This window comes from Temnothorax nylanderi, unplaced genomic scaffold (genome assembly GCF_030848795.1).
Source record: "Temnothorax nylanderi isolate EJ_2023f unplaced genomic scaffold, tnyl_v1.0 TNYL_tig0159_pilon, whole genome shotgun sequence".
In the NCBI taxonomy this organism is placed as follows: Eukaryota; Metazoa; Arthropoda; class Insecta; order Hymenoptera; family Formicidae; genus Temnothorax; species Temnothorax nylanderi.
In genome coordinates this window covers 103922-123085 of record NW_027249221.1, presented here as the reverse complement: position 1 = coordinate 123085, position 19164 = coordinate 103922, and the positions used below count along the sequence as shown (strand labels likewise).

General features: G+C 35.0%; 1 protein-coding gene across 3 annotated transcripts in view; it reads right to left on the bottom strand.

The window, feature by feature from the left end:
- Nucleotides 1-1811: 1811 nt before the first annotated feature.
- The window catches only part of LOC139777732 (uncharacterized), a 95925-nt gene continuing 78572 nt past the window's right edge, over nucleotides 1812-19164 (bottom strand). For 2 of the 3 annotated variants that reach the window (XM_071715324.1, XM_071715323.1), the window contains 7 exons: nucleotides 13272-13876; nucleotides 11177-11399; nucleotides 10800-10939; nucleotides 10393-10545; nucleotides 8341-8521; nucleotides 8090-8229; nucleotides 1812-7740 (listed from right to left, as the gene is read on the bottom strand). In XM_071715324.1, the coding sequence (XP_071571425.1) occupies nucleotides 7475-7740; nucleotides 8090-8229; nucleotides 8341-8521; nucleotides 10393-10545; nucleotides 10800-10939; nucleotides 11177-11399; nucleotides 13272-13635 (1467 nt within the window). In that variant the 5' untranslated portion in view covers nucleotides 13636-13876 and the 3' untranslated portion in view covers nucleotides 1812-7474. Of the gene's footprint in view, nucleotides 7741-8089; nucleotides 8230-8340; nucleotides 8522-10392; nucleotides 10546-10799; nucleotides 10940-11176; nucleotides 11400-13271; nucleotides 13877-15100; nucleotides 16120-19164 lie in introns of those variants that run through there. The other variant, XM_071715322.1, reaches the window with a different exon arrangement.

Sequence of the window (19164 nt, the reverse complement as noted above, 5' to 3'; positions counted from 1 at the left end):
GGATACATCAGAGAAAAGATGTGAATTAATATTCGACATATAGTTATTGTAAAGACACTAGTTGTACCGCGGGTACTAAAATATCTCTTCCCGTAATATTTCGAAGAACTTCTGTAATACAATATCTTTTAATAAATTTCTCTCAACCTTTTTATTTCATCTCCTTGAAATGATATAAATAGATAGAGAGAACATGCAGATTTGGAAGATGACGAAAAATAATTCTTTTTAAGAATAGATGAAACTTTGCTATCTTATTACATATAGTCAAAGAAAAAGCATTATAGCTTAATTTCATCAGGAAGCAATTAGAAATGATTAATTCGTTGATTGCTACGTCTGTTTTCAACCACATTTATTTCTAAAGTTTGTTACTAGGAAATGACACGATACTTCGAGTATTAAATTTATATAGCAATATGTGAGCCGCATGTAACTAGTGAAAAATAATTACTGGCACATTTGTTCTTATTTTTAATATTTGAATACTGAGGCTATTTTACACTAATTTAATATGGAAATCAGTCTTCAATCTAATTTGTTCATTATCCACGAGATAATAAACAATTATATAATCTAATCTACGAGATACTTTCAACATTTATGTATAATGATTAAAAAGAGGCTGTGTGATTTTTTAATTTCTATGCCTACTGTGAGAAATATTATTATTTTTTTATAATTGTTTTATATATATTTCCATATTTCTATTTAAAATTTACATATATGTAATATTCATTTATTACTATTTATATTATAAATTGTTATAATATTATAAAATGATGATTATATGACGATATTTTGAAAGTATCCTCAATGAAGATCTTTATCACTTCTCCTCGAATTGTTCTGGTATAAAAGAACACATTAATTTGACATGTTTCAAAATAACATTACGATGGCTTCAATGTCCAGTGATTTCCAATAACGGTGATATTCTGGGTCACTTGCTCTGTTATTTCATTGTTGTAATTTAATCTTGACGAAATAAACGGACGAGGAACGAAATAACCGACTACACTGCATAGTAATGCAACCGATAAAGCTTCCGACATGCAAGGATACTGTATTCAATTATGTCTACTTCAAAACAATATATGATTGGATAATGAACAAATATTGACTGTGCACACGATATTCAAATATTTTTAGATTGACAGATCGACAAGAGAAAATTGAGGAAAATTTAATATAGATGCAATAAAAAAAGTTTTAAAATTTTTTTGTGTAATTTTATGTATGTGAAAAATATTAATTTGCTAAAAAATTAAATATTTTATTAGCAATTATGTTTCAATATTTATATTACAATACGCTTTGCTGCGTTTTTAATTTAAATTCTCTCTTTAGATTTACATAATTTTAATTAAAGTATTTAAAGCAATATTAAAAATCAGGAGTATCTTTTTTTCTAGAATAAAATCACAGATCATCTCTTTGACATTATTGCTTGTACACCAAATACTATTACTACGTGATGCTGTTCGATCGATATATCCTAGAATATTCTGGCATCAAATCTAGAATCTGTCTGTGTTTGTGACATTGATTAATGTTATCTCATGCACTTGTCGATACATATCTCGTATTGATTACCGACGTTACTAAAGTGGAACTTTGATAAATTATCTCGTACTTGTATTCCAATTAAATCACATAATACACATTGGATATAAAAATATCTATATTTTAACTCGATATATTAAAAAATATCTATGTTTTAATTCTGTATGTTAAAATATCTGTATTTTTGCAATCTGTTAAAAGAAATTTAATGAGTGAAGGTAAAATTAAGTAGGTGTAACAATAAATAGTGTTTCTGCTTATATCATTTTTATTCATTTGAAAGTTTCACATATACACGTTAATCGTTAACGACATAATAAACAATGACATATAGACATTATAGAATTTGAGTAGCGAGTCGCGAGTCGATAAGGGAAAAATGTCTCATAATACATACATATCACGTAATAGTTATCATATAATGACCATATATATTTAACATTATGTATAGACATATACAGACGAAGTTCGTGTATGTGTGTGTCACATAGTAACCATATATATAACATCGATATAACATTAGGCGTGGTTTAATCTCGTGTACGTGTGTTCGTTTAGATATTGCGTGTACAAGTATACATATCTAAGAGCATTTATGCGGAAAGATGTAGACGCGTGTGTACATTGATTCAAGAACTAATCTTTCTTTATATATCTAATTCCACACGAACTTTATTCTTATGCACGTAAGAATTACGTCCTTTATCTATATAATCTATATAGAAGACAGTGAAAAAAGGGAGATGAGAAAGGCTCGTAAGAGTATGTAAGACTAACATATCATGTTTCGACCATGTAGCTGGCGTGTTTATAATAACGTGTTTATTCCGTGTACGTGTGTGTATAGTGATGGTATGTGTTAACACAGATACGAGGTTTCTGGAGTCGTGCGAAGAAGCGACGTGTGAGCGAGCACCGAGATTACAAAGATAAATCCTTCGATCGATAGTTAAGCTCCGTTTATCGTCCTTACGCGCGGGTGGGACTGTCGATAATTTCGTTAACACGTCCCGCTAACGCACACACATGCGTATATAATATATATGTATTTTTATATATATAGGTATCATCGTGTCTGCACACATACGCGTTTACGCGTCTTCAGGGTATCGCGCGCTATTAAATGAAGTAAGTATGGCGAGCCGGTCGTGCGCCCGTCGGGCGTGCCGGTAACGATCCGACCACATTGTAAGACGCTGTACAAAAATATCCGCTTATAATAATTAGTAATAATAAATCGGCGCGCCCGACAAGTCTAGCGCCGGCTCCCAGCGATATGTCTCGACATGGTTCTGCGGGCTCGACGTCCGGCGATCTGTAATCCTTTCGGCCGCTGATAAGTGTTCTTCGATGTGCAATGCCCATGAAATGTTAGAACTCTGAAAACGATTCCACCTCTCGATTTTATTCAATTAATTATTATTCAAGTAGAAGCATAGAAGATGTAGACAATTTTATATGCATTGTACGAGTACAGTACCTTTTCATGTACAGTAATCAGAGCATCTTAACAGCGTATACCGTTATGGTATTCAGCAGAAAAGATTAGAGTCGCACAAACTCCCGTTTTCGCTTTCGTCTCTAAAACTTGTCTAAAGATATGTCCTAACATCCGAGCCGGAAGTTCTTCAATAAAGCAATCTTTCGCGTGTATGAGCAAATAATCAATTTGAATTAAACTCTTGCCATGACGATGTTTTTGTTCTATTTCAGTTTAGTAGCAAAAAAAATAGACTTTACAAATAGGAAAAATATGTAGAGTAAAGAGATAAAAAGCTTCAAGTAACTTGAAATATTGTTAGGAGAATGATTGAAATATAGAATCCTTAAAAGGCGATGCTTAAAAAAGAGCTCTTTTTATTACATTATTTCTCGACTACGCAATTTTTTATATAATAGCAATTTCAAACTTCTGACTCAGGTAATTATGCTATTTCACTAATTTTACTTTCATCTCTATCAACTTTTTTTTATAACTCATTGCCGTTCACACACTGCCGTTTTTTCCTTAATAATCATAATTGTACATAGATTTTAAGGTAATCGCAAATATGCTCGTGATTTATTCGCATGTAATTATGAAAAGAAGAAAATTTAAAATGTCGTGCATTAGATATGCCTCGTACGAATCCTAAGCTAAATGTAGGGCCTGCAGAGGATCGCATTCGGCGTATCATTAATTTTTATTATCTAACGTATTAAGATTTAATGTAGCAATTACGAGTACCTTTTATTCAGATCTTAATCAAAATAAAAATTTTATAACTCACAATAAGACAAAACAAAATACGAGTAGAAAGGTAGACTTTGGGGATTTTGGTGGAAACCAATTTTACAACGCCAGTATGTGCCCAGCAGTTTTATACTATTATCAATATAACTTTTTAGAAAAAACATTTAGTGCATATATGTATATATAAGAGATATAGGTATATAATATATATCTTTTATAATCGTAAAATAATGCATAATAATATATATATTATATGTAACGTACATATATATGTATATATATATATGTATATGTTAACAAATAAATTCTCTTAAATCTCGTACTTCACGATATGTATACGATCTTTAGTCGTTATAGCTTCGTCAAGCCTTAAATCGACTTAGTTAATCAATTTATCTTACAAGTAGATTTGGGCGTATAAATGATATGTGTACGTGTGTATGTGATATCGTCGCGCGTCTCTGCCTACGTATTCGAAAGGGAAGATCTTAGCTCTGCTATTGCTCGTCAGATTTTAACACTTATTTTTAAATTAGGTAAAATCTTACAGTTACAATACAATTCCTCTGTTTCTATTTCGAGTTAAAAAATTAAAGTAAAATATCTTAATGTCTTCATTTTTTATATAAATTATTTTGTTTACGTAAATTTTTCTTACTAGTTTGTTGAAGAGTAATGCACTCATTTTAGAAAAAGGATTTTAATATTTTATACATGAAAAATATTAGTGACGAAACTGTTGTAGTTACGCAAGGCTGCGTATTATTTTCCATACTGAACCGAAATGTGGAAAAACCAAAGAATTCAGATGTTCTCTGAAATGTTAGCTTCAAAATTCACTTTCGAAAATAGTTCGGCTTGACACGCCATATAACGCATATCGGTGACCTTAACATCCTGCCATACGGTGTTTGCACCTTATAATAATGCCTTAGGCTTAATTCTATCTTATTTTTATACGTTCTTTATACGTTCACATGTTACTTTCTGCGTTAGCACTGTGATCAGCACTACGTCCTGTGAACTACATCTCTCGTATCAATCGGTCTCCCGCACGATGTCTTCGCTAAGAAACGCGTTCGTCGCTGAATATATTCGCTTCGAACGTTTTTCGAAGCAAAACACGCCAAGTGTATTCTCATATGCCACGATCTTCCGTATATAAGCGGAAATTATTGTTAACAGACGGGAAATATTTTAAACACAACTGACAGATATTATGCTTCAACTATTTGTATCTCGTGTCTCGTGATCGTCGCGAACACGTGCATCGCATACGTTTCCTTCTGTAAGATGATGCAATTTTAGTGCACACGTGAACTGTCGCGGCGGCGAAGTAACCGAGTCGTAAAGCGAGCGCAACGAGGCGTTTGAATAACCGCGTTTGTGCTCTACCGGCTTTGACAAGTGTCGGTTTCCTGTTGAGAGTATCGTTGGGAGTATTACGTGTCATCAGCACAGTCGTTATCTCATTTCGCGCGGTCGGGTCTTTGCGAATCGAGTTAAGTATTGGGGCGATCTCAAGATGTTAGCGACTACCGCGCGGGGACATTCTAGCAGAAAACTTGATAAAAGATGAAGTCCACGAGCGTTATTTTCTTTTAATTCTCGATTTTAATTGATCCATTTTATTCCTTGATTAATGTGTCTTAATTAATAAAAATTAATAAAAATTATTCATGTTATTATAACGAATTTAAGCAAGAAGATCGAATGACCTACTTTCTGACAATTTATTTCTTATCCATTTTATTCCTCGGTCAATGTGTCTTAATTAATAAAAATTATTTATGTTATAACGAATTTAAGCAAGAAGGTCTCGAATGACCTACTTTCTGACAATTTGTTTCTGATGAACATAAAATGTTATATCCGTCCGGATAATTGCTGTAAATTTCCAAGCTGAAAAGGGTTTTGAATAATAAATAAAGAATAATACCCAATGACGTCGAAATCTTGGAAGATCGTGGTGTACGGAAAATACCAGCGTGCGGAGGATGTCGACTATTCGCAGCAATGTGTTCAACAGGAACGCATTGATATGTATATAACGAGTGGCCCGGAATCTGACTTCCGGTCACTCAAATCCGCTAGTGAGTATACTACGCCTCGCGCCGCGAGCTTAACGGATAACCACGAAATAATTGGCAACGATGCTGATATGTAACGTTCCGGTGAAGAAAACTCGTGCGCTCCTCGCGAGCGAGAATTCTACGGTCCACTGATCGATCGATGTGATCGACGTTTGTTCCTAGCAATCGCTCAGATCCTATACCATCGAACTACATAAACGAGTGATACTTTGTTATTCAATAAGAATTAAAGATATGTACTTTATTAATCTTTATTTGGTAAAAGTCTTTTCGACGAATTATCATAAGCAATATGAGGTTTGCAAGTCCATTGTTTGCTATAGTTGGCATGACTGTTTGGAATTCGATCGTAAAGCATCTGAGGGTTCTATAAATAACAATGACATTATTAGAAATAAATCCGTCGCATAGCAAATGTATCTCCTACACACTGCTCGTTATATTAATATCTAGCGGTCCTGCAATGTCTGGTGATTATTTATCATTTCGACATGCGGGAATTGAAGGGATTGCTCGTGATACTCTTACTGCGATCTGACTTACCGCAACGATTAACTTTTTAACACGATCATTGTACTTTCGCGAATTGTATTTCACGGGCTTGATCAAACGCGGCGAATAAATTGGACTTATAGCTGAACATGAATTTATCACGAGAATTGGAGTCATATTACGGTATCAAGGAATTTAGAAATGGCACTGAAAAGATGGGTATCGATTCGATTATAATCCAAATATTTCGGCAAACTTTCTTGCGGGTAATAAATAGATTGTCGTGCTGATCGAACCGAGTGCTCGACAAGGACCATTCCGGTGACTGGACTGGAAAAGAAAATAACGCAGAAGCGCCCGGAGAATATCCGGAAAAATTTAAAGTATTCAATTTTCTTAAAAGATCGATTGTCGCGGTTACCAAATGTTATATGATTGTCCACGCGGGATCGCATCGCATGAACGCGTGTCTGCACAGAAAAGCAACTGTCACTATACGCATAATATACCTCTCCGCACACGGAACAGACATATGTCCTCGCGTGCCTTCTGGGAAATAAAAAAAGCAGCTTCTCAAAGGGCAAAGGGATCAATCATTCCTACCCTCCGCTTCGATCGTAGCAATCCGTTCGAATAGTAATGCTAGATGCTCGAGTCTTCTTTTGTCAGCCAGTGTTCAAATTTTGTTATGACTCGGCCGATCGTGACAAACGGACATCGTGATAATGCGCCGACTTTTCGTGTCGTAACTCCCTTGCGCCATTTCCATGACAAGCCGCATCTATCTCACGAATGTGTTAAATTATCGCGGTAGTACATGATAAAAGCGTTTCAATTTCTGCAAAAGGATGGCTATCATGGAATCGTGACGCGTCTCCGCTGTCGCGTCACGATTACCTCGAAAAGCAAGGAACCCTTATTCTTTATAGAACTGAATGACGAAATCGAAAATTTATAATAAACAGCAATTATGAGTTACTATAATAACAGCTTGATGAAAACGGCACATATCATAATTATTAATCGTTCCTTCGACACTGAAACGAAAAGTCGACCGTCTGTCATCACGATGCCGCGCATCTTTGCGGGATTACACTAGAACAGCAGTAAGAACAATCAACGGTAATGTCGCGTCGACGTACATTCTGCACCCAGTAGCTGACGAGAATTTCCCGACGTTCTTGCCCGCGCAGCCCATCCTGTCGAGCGGGATATTCTGCACGGAATATTCACGATGTTCCGAAGCCATCGTACAGACTGTCCGCTTCTTTGACATCATCTCGTCGTCCTTGTCGCGCAAACTTCCAAGCCACGCGGCGTACCATCGTAGCTCGCAGTCGCAAATCAAAGGGTTATCTGCGCGAGAGAGAAAAACGGAGCGGAAGAGAGACGAAATTAATAAAATCGCACGAAATGAATTGAGCTTGCTTTCTATTGAAGTTTGCTTTTGTTAAAAGTATAGCTTTGACGAGCGTGATGCTATTTAACTCGGTGATTACTTTAAATTTTCAATAATATTTACATGCAGTAAGAAAGATATTAATGACTTGTGAAATATATTTCATTCGTTTAAATTACTAGAGACTTAATGGTGTAGATTCAAACAAAAGGAGTTAATAAAAGCTTCGGAATTATTATATATTTGACTGAGAGAAAAGCAACGTTAGTGTTAAATGTTAAATAAAAGGAAAATGATATATGTTACCTGTCATATCGATGTGACGTAGAGTGTCCACGATGTTCTCCGTAACTTCTTCTGGGATATGTGTGAGTTTGTTGTTTTGTAAACTTAGAGTTTCTAGCGAATTAAGATTTTCAAATACCAGAGGCGGAAGTGTTTTAATCCTGAAAAGATTATGTAATAATGTAGAATATTTTTCATGTATATTAGAAAAATTGAAATGCCCTTTAACTTAAATTTCTAAGTTGTATATGTGTGAAAGAAAGAGATATTACATGTTTTTCTGTAGATTAAGGAAAGTGATGGAATCTCCGTAGCCCGTGAAAGTATCCTCCAGAATTACGGTGATGTTATTTGACCGTAAATCAAGGTGACGTAAGCGATGCAAACGTCGCAGAGCGTCACTCGGTACCGAATGCAAATTATTATCTCCCAGTCGTAAATATTGTAGATTTTCTAAGATAAAAGATTGAAAATTACATATTAAAAGAACGTATTAAATATATGGTAAAAATAACGCCAATAATTTCAAAATTCTCTTATTATAAATTTCCATGGTTACTAACTTCTTTGTAAAGGAGTAAATTGATTTTCTCGTATGATGATACGAATAACGTAATTGAAATAGTCGTACAAGGATATGAAAAAGTGATAGCAGTCTGGCTTGCAGTAGATAGCTTCGTTACGTGAAGAACATTAATAATGGCTTCAAGAGTTACAACACGCTCAAACGAACTTTTTTAGATGAATTGTAGCTAGTTATAATTAAATCAAGCTACTCGTAGTAATGAATAAACTCTCGATCGGCAAGAATTTACGCAAGCATGAATCAAATATTTCGTTCGCGAAAGCTTTAATTGGATCCTTCAACATTGATAGAAATAATACATGATTGAAAAATTCTAAATGGATGGGCTTCTAATAACCAATTTTAATTAAATATTGGACAATGAGTAAAAAATATTTAAGAGATATTTAATAATGATTTTGTATAAGGAAAGAACATATTGTGTGTTATAATATAATACTTTATTAATATATTAGTACTAGCTTGATACCCGTGCTTCGCTACGGTGTGTGTGGTAACTATTTTAAATAAAAAACCAAGTCGATATCTCATCGAGCCTAAGAGATATTGAGAAATCCGTGAGAACACATTTTACCACTTTTCATCTCGTTAAGGGTCAAATTTCTAAAAATCCCTTCTTAATGGGTGCTTACGTCATGGAAGGAATATACTCCCCGATTTTCATGTTTCTAGGTTTAGGGGTTTGGACTGAGCGTTGATGAGTCAGTCAGTCAGTCAGTTATTCAGGACATTTGTTTTTATTATATATAGATAAATGTGAAAGCAAAATATATTCTTACAATAGAGAGGGCGACGTTTTGCAATTTAATCTCATTTTGCATTTGCTCTTTGCTGTATGAAATTATTCTGAACAAGATAGAATGCGGAGGTTTTCTTATCCACTATATTCATATTTCATTAATATTTGTTTATAACGGCGTGTGTGTCTGGTTTAATTATTTATTTTATTGATTGCGAAGCTAACCGTGTTGTTGCTCGACTGAACTGTCGATGCTGTACGTTCACCCAATGCTTTGTCGAAATATTATCTTGATAGTCGAGCGCGCGTTCATAGGATGCGACGAGATGAAAGGTAGTTTGTAAAGTGTCGTTCGCTCGTTTATATCCACGTTCCCAAAGGGAACTGATTGTATCGCCGGCAAGCAGCCGTAACGTGCGGTAGATTTAAATGCTAAGCAGTTGTGCCATTCGCAACGATAAATAAAGTACAACGTGATCTGCAGAGACCGTAGAAATTTTATGGTAAACTGAACACGAGACCCCACACAAATTCTACGGCTACGCCGAAATCGGGAATCAAAACGATTTTCTGGTACAAGTTAAACTATTGCGAATACATAGAAGTATAAACAAATATATGTACTAATTTAAACTGTGTATATTTGTTTATACTTCTATGTATTCGCAATAGTTTGAATTTGTACCGGTAAATTGTTTTGATATATGGTCGTCGAAATCATACAGCTGTATGATTAATATAAAAAAGTAGAACGACGCACAAGCGTTAATTATTCCTTTGCACATTATTAATAAAAAAAATTTCCATAACAATTTGTTATACATATTAATCTGTTAGATTTTAAAATGTTTTATTTAAAAAAAAGCAGTGGATGAAGAATGATATTAATATCAAACGTACTATAATCTAAACATTTTAAGTACGTAAGTGCTATGTTCGTGTATCCTTAGTTAACAAGTTTAAACACAGTTATATTAAATTGTAACTATATACACTTACCCTCAAGACCGATGAACGCATTGGCATCCACGTGGGTAATCAGATTTCCGTCGAGCTCCAAAGAGTTTAATTGCGTCAAGTGGGAGAATACACGCGCCGGGACCTCACGAAGGTGATTGTGCGCCAATCCTAATGAATCGAGCGCTTTTAATCCTGAAAGGATAAAACGTTTTATCGATGAGCCCATTTCATTTAATTGTATGAAATGCTCGTTACACGTTTATTTTATAAAAGAGTTTTATTTATATGCAGATTGAATATATATATATATGTAGCACACACATTAAAAAAGACATTAGTATAATTAAAATTACAATTGTTCTGCAAAATGGTTCAGCAAAAACTGAAATGTTAAAAAAGACACGTCTTATGAAATAGAATAGATATAGATTAGATATTGATTTTACCTTCAAAATCTCCTTCTGATATGCTAGATATGCGATTCTCTTGCAGTTCTAGTTTCTTCAACAATTCTAACGAATTTAAAGCTTGAGTTGGAATTCTCGTGAGTTCGTTTCCGCCTAAATTAAGTCTTTTGAGTCTCCGGCTAAAAACGCGAGATTTAAAATTATTAAAATTAGGCTAAAATATTGGGACTTATTTTTTATTCGAAGCTTCTTATAACAATGTATAACTTTAATAGAATCACAAATTTAGGAATTAAATTAGCTATTGGCATGCAAACACATCTTATTCAAGTCTTTTTTGCAATTTTGGGTAAAAGAGCTTTTTGATTTGATTTTTATTGACTTGGAACTTATAAAATCAGTAAAGAGCAACTTACTTATCGAGTCCTTTGAATGCATCTGCTTCTATACTGGAGATCTTGTTCTCATAAAGGGTGAGGATTTCGAGTGTGTCGAGACCTTCGAAAGCTTTACCGTGGATGGCTGCGATTTTGTTACGGTTTAAATTCAAAATCAGGAGATGGTGAAGGTCTCGCAACGCGATAGATGGGACGCTACTCAGCGAATTTTGGGAGAGATCCAGCTGTGTCAATCCAGTTCCTGTAATGAAGTGTATTATTTGATTCTCTATTTACATTCGCGAGATCGCTTATATAAACCTTGTAATTTGACCAATGCTGTTTTCGGGAATTTCTCGAATTTAATACAATAATTTTACATATTTATTTCATAAAAATTACTTTGTTAATTTAATAATACGTATCTAATAAAACGTAGCGTATAAATTTGGAATTCACTATTCATAGTTATGTTTGAATAGAAGGCAAATTTTGAACGTGATACCGTCTTGACTACTATTGACTACCGTTTTGATTACTATTGAAAAAAATGCGATTATATCAAAATTGTCTTAAAGTTAGCTAAACTTATGATGTTTTGTTTAATTACAAAACAGTGATTTACTATGCATGTTATATGTATATATTAGAAGATTTTGAAATTAAGTACGTATATTTACATATATATATTCACAAGAATGTGAATATTATTTATAAATCTGTTTAAATTATCTTGCATTTTGCGGAAACTGATGAATGGTTACTTCGCAGAGCATAAAATGCCGCACTGACTAATAGTACAAAGTTTCCTTCCTCCTTCATATATAATTAATTTGCTGTAAAACACACGTGAGCGCAAAACCGGTTGGAAAATAACATTTTCTATATTTAATGTACTTTCGACGTTGCGAGTTAATGCAACTGAGTGATGTCGCGCCGAGACGCCTCGCAGTGCCGCATTCTCATTAAGTTCCCGGTACACGCGATGTAGTTATCTCCACGTATCTTGAATACGGTAGGTGTAAAAAGAACGTATTTTCCAGTTCCTTACAGTAATTTATTCCGAATCTGGGTGGCCGCAAAAGCGATGTGGCAATCGCGTAAGTCCGGGATTTTGTGAGAGATTTAAAGGCGGGTTAAATTTACATTCGACTTTAACGTGAGTCTTGCGTGACAGATTGAGTGCTTTAATGTTGGCTTTAATATAAAAAAATATTGCTTTAATATAAATCGTCCAATAAAAATATTGATTTTAAATCGTCCATGAAAGTTTTTTGACGCTTGAGAGAACAAGTACTGTTTTACGCTGTAAAATATATTACATGGAATGTGTAGAAAAATATTACGTAAGCTTCACTACTTCTCATTGACCGCGATACACTTTGAAAATTAAAACGTTGATATATTCATGGCTGACCTTATTCGTGAATTGAGTTTTCTACTGTCTAATTTTCTTTAGAAATTATTTCTAAAAAGAATTCTCAAAATTTGAATATTTGCATGAATGTACTAGATTACTAAAAAAAATTTACGATTTAATTAATCACTTGTCAAATTATCATGAAATGTAAAAATTAATATCTTAACAATTTCTGAAGTTAAAAATATTTAAATATTTAAGCATTCAGTATTTGGTTTGTTATAGCATTTAACTTTATACTCAATTGTAATGAAAATGTTTGTGTGTGATCCGAGGTGTGATCGATAGTATATAGCTATCCATTATCAAATGACTCTTTAACCTTTGTTAAAAGTCTTTAACCTTTTGTGATCCTATTCGGGTAAATTACACTCGGCAATCTATAATGGTTTTTTAAATAATTTCCTGATCCAAATATCAATAACTAGGTCACGCTGCGATAAAATTAAAACGTAAATAAAAAAACACAATTTGCTTATTTGTGGAAATTAATTCGGATTTCGCAAACAAAATTGATTTCATAAATCGTCGTATTTGTTTTGAACCTTAAATTCGATATATTTTAACGAAACATGTAAATCATATAGATTTCATATATCTCTATTTTTTCTGAAAAAGAGGTGAAAATCTCTTATAGCTCTCAGCTCTCTCTCGCGCGTACCACTGATATTTTTGTTTAACTCCGCTATAAGTGAATATTAATCACACACTCACCGATAGAACTAAGGGAAGATTCCTCGAGTACCGCGAGGGTACTATTATGGATGGTGAGGTGGCGTATGTCGAGCCCGAGGAACACATATCCCTGCAACTTGGGCAGGTTGTTATGCCTGAGCCTAAGATAGAATATCACGAGGTTCGGCTTTCCCTTAAGCACGGCCATGGCCTTGGAGATGTGTTGCAGGTCGGTGATCTCGCACACAATGTCCAGGCCGGATTTCTTCAAGTTGCAGTAACAGGGCGCGATCTCGCTGTGGGACGGACAGACGCCCTGCGACGTTTGCGCTAAGCTCGTCGCCAGAACGAGGCAGAGCAACCACACCAGCCGCCACACATCCGACAGAGCTTGCTCCCTCATTTTTCGTGCGACTCCACGCTTTCTCCCCCACGACTTTGTCACAATGGCCGACCCTCCCGTACCTTACTTTCGCCCTCCGTGTCTATCCCCCTGGCGTTCACTCTCGTTTTCTGTCGGCCGCACGCCTCTTTCCAATCTTCCCCTCGCGCCGTCTCCGTTTCTGTACCTGCAGCCTGCTACTTAGCCTCTGCTCTTTTCATATCCATTGTTCGCTCTGCCACGGTGTACCAGTACACCGAGTCTGCAAATAAAACAAAAGCTTGGTAAATCGAAGAGAGATAAGGAACATGTAGTAGTAGTCGGAAACAGGAAACTTGATATAAATACATTAGTCTCTCAAACAACTTTCTTTGATAATGAAGCATAATGGAAAATGTAGCTTGTGCAATGCGCAAACAAGGTTGATTTTAATTCTTAATTGTGACATAAATGGAATATTTCCAGCCTATCTATTATGAATATCATAAATGTCGTTACTTTGTTACGGAAATAATAATATAAAATGTATGTCGATTCAACAATTTCTTTGTTTATTTAAACGTAATGTGTCTTTTTACAAATCGTTTAAAATACTAGTTAGTGCATGCAGTTACGAAAAATGCCATGACACAATAACATTGCTAAAATAGTGCAATATTCAGCACCCTTCAGTTTAATATTTATCCAATATCTGTGTAGTTTATATGGAAATGGAAGATGGAAATTCACTGAAATTATTGCTAGCGCAGAATAGCACATACATTCTGGCACGAAGCAATAATGGCGTTACGAGCGGTATTGTAACGCCACTGGTGTACTGCAAACTTATAATACGAAAATATTCATGTATATGCGTAATAAACGTCGACTTATTGGCAGTTACGATAACTGCGCGAAACTTTTATGCAGAGTCGTTAATAACTGTGGTAACATTACATTTTACAGTATTTATTAGGCGCTATATATACAACATTGCAATGCAATTAACATAATAATGTTTCTAAAAATCTAGCATGTCGAAAACCAGCACAAATCACTCTTGCACCTTATTCATATACGTTTGTTAATTTATATAAGCAGAAATAAGACATTAAAAAGAATTGATCTTCTCTTTTTGGATAGATTTAAAATTTACTTTTTCTTCATTAAAAATTTACACAATCCAACAAAGGAATAATTTTATATTGGAAATAAATAAATTTAATTTATTTCCAAATTTTTTAAAATTTTGATGGGTTATACATTACTAGTACTTTATATTTAAATGTGTTAAAAAAAATTTCAGTTTTTAACGAATTTTAATTAAATGCTTTTATTCCAAGAAAGGAATTTTATTTTATTTTAAAAATTAATGATTAAACGTTTATTATGAAAAAGCCGACTCCGGATTTGATCTTGATGTTATCGAATTTTAATATCAGTGCGTGTGTTTATCTTGTAATAAATTGTAACGCGCCCAATTGCGTCATGAGCAATTTACACTTACCGAGCCATGCGGCGGATACCGTATCTTCTCCTAGCTCGTAATATACTCAACGGAAGACGCAAAATGGAATGACGATGCGTACTCGCGTGATCACTAGTCATCGCTTTTGATATCACTATGTGAGTTATTTCAAGCGATTAGCTAATCGATCGCAGGCACGCAACACTGACGTCTTCTCGTACACTCTCGCATTCTTGTTATACAACAAATATATTCAAGCGACTAACAACATTCACAGATGTCCACGAGGAAACTTCTCGGCCTGTGAAGCAAGCGCGCTTCAGCGCATTGCAAGGATGTGGGTCGATTCTCCCACTCGACTTCATGCGCGAATATCGAAATCACTCTCCCGACGATGATATCTGGGGAAGTTTCAGGCCACAATCGCAAAGTAACGTTGATATTGTGTAACGAATGTGTCACTATTATGGTCGTAGCTCACGATTCCAGTGGTGTGCGTGAATGATTTATTTTCCCGATAAACACCTTTCACCGTGGTCTACGCGCTCCACCTACGCGGCCGCAAACCCGATCAACAAAATCGCCACAAAGCAGACAAAGCTTCCGCCACCACCCACGAAGTAATCACTCACTGCTTCCCCATTTGGTAGTAATATTCACACTGCTGTCCATCCGGCGCAATTGCGCCGCGAGAATCGCCTCGGTATGTTGCGTCACGATGTTATCGTCGTTCACAGACAGTTATTGACAGGATGTATCAGTGACTCGTTAGCGCGGAATCAGTCTCTCGTTAATTTCCCCCGGAAGAAACACATCTGCGGTGCGACGCACACATCGATACACAATTCACTTGAATCCGTCACTGGAAATGTAAGGCACGATCAACGTGATCCAGGTGGATTTGGTAGTGATTCGGTAATAATCCACAGTAAAGCCACAGCAAAATCGATGATACCGATAGCGAAGCTATCGCTAAGACAGTCTCCTGGCCAAGATGCGAAAGCGTTACAATTTGTAGAGCCGAGAGCTCTCTGCTGCGTGGCTGGTGACCGGGTGTCCGTTGGCATTATCATTGCCCGACTAATGGACCCCTTCCGGTACACGGATCATGGGATCGCGACCGCGAGAATACGCTGGCCAACATTATTGTTGCGCGCCTACGATCGCACATTAAGTGTTTCATGCAAAGAGTTTGTAACTGCGAGGGAAAAGTAAAGAATAATGAAGAGCTTAATATCTCGATTTATGAGTTTTCCATGTAAAGACATCACGTTCATATATCTTGGCATATTCTTTTTCCGTCTTTGTTATATGAGAAGATTCATAAAGCACTTTTGCATTTCTTAGTAGAAATCTTTTTAGAGTAGCAATATCGAAAATTCAAATATTAAGTTATGTACAGTATATTTTTATTAATATACTTTCAATGTTTTTTAACAGCTACGTCATTTGAAAGATTGTATTTGAAATGTGATACTCTGTTTACTGATTCTTTTAATAACTCCAGGATATAGGTGTGACGCTGTATATATGTATATACATTAACAGAAGGATAATGCAAACGAATTGATTCCTTTTTACTTTGAAATGTAAATTTCTCTTTTCACATTTCCTATATGCGAATTTGCACGAGTAATTTCTATATATCAGCTTTGTTAATTCTATAAACGAAACGAATGGATGGATGCAAATATAAATTCATACTCAGGAAATATAAAGTTTTAACACAAATGTCATCAGCAAAATGAATGAGTTCATATTCTGGGCTCTGAAAGCATATATATAGAATAGATATCTACTATATGTTCGGAAGTAGAAATGTTATATATTCCGAATTCAAACTATGCAATATCCTATTATTATTGTGTTCAAGTTAATATAAATTTGTAATAACTTTGTATTACTGTTTCCAAGTTGCATGTTCAAACACATCTTCTTATCATCAAAATTCATACAGCTGGAAACGACATTAATCTTTCTATATATCTGTCAAAATAATCTCATACAATCTTTCAAATTAATAAAAATGGCAGATATCACTTCCGGATATCAGATCGGATAATTGGTTTTATTTATTATTTAAAGACAATTTGTTTTGGATTAATATTCTATTAATCATGTCTTAATCACAGATTATTAAGCCAATCATTGCAGGGAGATAAAGAAAAAGGCAGGCGATATACATTATTCCGAATAGGCCTTCATACACTCTTTTTGAAATTAGGGCGACAGATATAACATGATTGCTAATTGAGTTCGGTGATTCACAGAGAGGGAGGTATGATATCTCTTAAATTCCATTCTTATTTAGCACAATGAGCGTAAAATTCAAAAAGTTATCGACGTGTCACAGTCGAAAATAAAATGTAGAAATATAATTTATGCGATGAAAAAGAAGTGGTAGCAAAAATTATAATAAATCCCTTTCTGCAAATTATGTCGCGCTGTACGTTACAAAATGTAATACGCCTTTAGCGTCGTGTTTCTCAAATTGTGATTTACGATAAAGCTCCGAGAATAATGTGGGACCGAGAACAGTAATTAGCACATCGAATATTTGGACAAGGGGCGAGGTGCGAGTCTTTTCGGTTAACCAGTTGACGTCGACCAAATCGATTCGTCTTCGCTTGCCCGACAATAGCTTACCTCGTTTTGTTTGTATAGCGGTTGGCATAGAATAAATTGTACAATTTAATGAGAGAGAGAGAGAGAGAGAGAGAGAGAGAGAGAGAGAGAGAAAGAGAGAGATACTCTGCAGTTAAATTGAATGACGTCGACACTTCGATCTGCCCTTCGTTTGCAGCACCCGCTTTTTTCATTTTCCATGCCAACGCGCTTACGCGATTGATTTTCATCTCGAACAGAAGAAAGAAAGGAAGAGAGACCGCGAAATCTAATTTAATAATCATAATCTCAAATATTACCGTTTTTTTGATAACGCGATATCAAAGAAAGATATCACGATGCTTTTAACTTGCGATTAATGTAGAAAAAAGATACTTGTTCACATTTCATATTGTGTGTTCTACAGGTCACACAAACGATTTTATCACATTACGATTAAATTATCTAATTGTATTCCATGACTTGTGTCCATTTTATTTTCTTAACAGACTCGAGCAGATGCTTTCAGCTTAATTGTGACAATCAGGTTTGCAAGAAATTTTGTGATATTTTATCAGATTAGATTTTCATTAATTTAGCGTATGATAGTTCGATTATCCATTGCTCAAATATCTGATAAGACAGACCAGAATGAAGATAAGCTACTATTTTGCTCTTTACTTACCATTTTCGTCAATTAACTCGTAATGATTATAGAATGTTTCTCTTCGCCTCAATTACTCCAGTTTTATGTGTTTTCGCGATCGCATGACATGACCCATAGCTCGATCATGTTTCCGATTTCATTACATTATCATGCTATGATCCCCGTTATCTCACTACGATCAAAACGAGACGTTTTGCAGTTGAATTATAACGATCCGATTCATATCAAATTCTCGGGATGCGGCCTAAATCCTTAGCATGTTCAGCGTTAAATATATGATGAGCTTGTTACGCTTTATTAGCATATATTGCGCGTGATTAACATGCATCGTTGGGTGCATCGACGCATACGAGGATCGACGTGTGCGTTTGCGTAGAAGCAAATCGATGGCAAATGTCGCATACGATTAATATGCATTACGACCAACGAAATCAAATGATAGAGTTGCTGGAATATTTTTATTGTTTCATATGCTCGCGCAGCGATACAATATTGGCTAAAACCTGCCTGTGAATGATCGTATGCTTTGTGGATTCTATGATGAATCCGGGATCCATATTACACTTTGATTTATTCTCTTATAAATTGTAAATTGTAATTATAGAGACGCATTTAACTCTTTTGAAAGAGTAGCATATTTGAATCTTGCATGTCCTCATTTCTCATCGCGACATTTGAATTCAATTTGGACGTTAGGAATTATTAAAACGATTGACTACACGTGTGTGAAAACGCTAATTATAAATTTAAGATCTCCACAACGTATATTTATGTGACTTGAACGAATGATATAATAGGTACAATAATCGGACAGAATAGATATATATATATA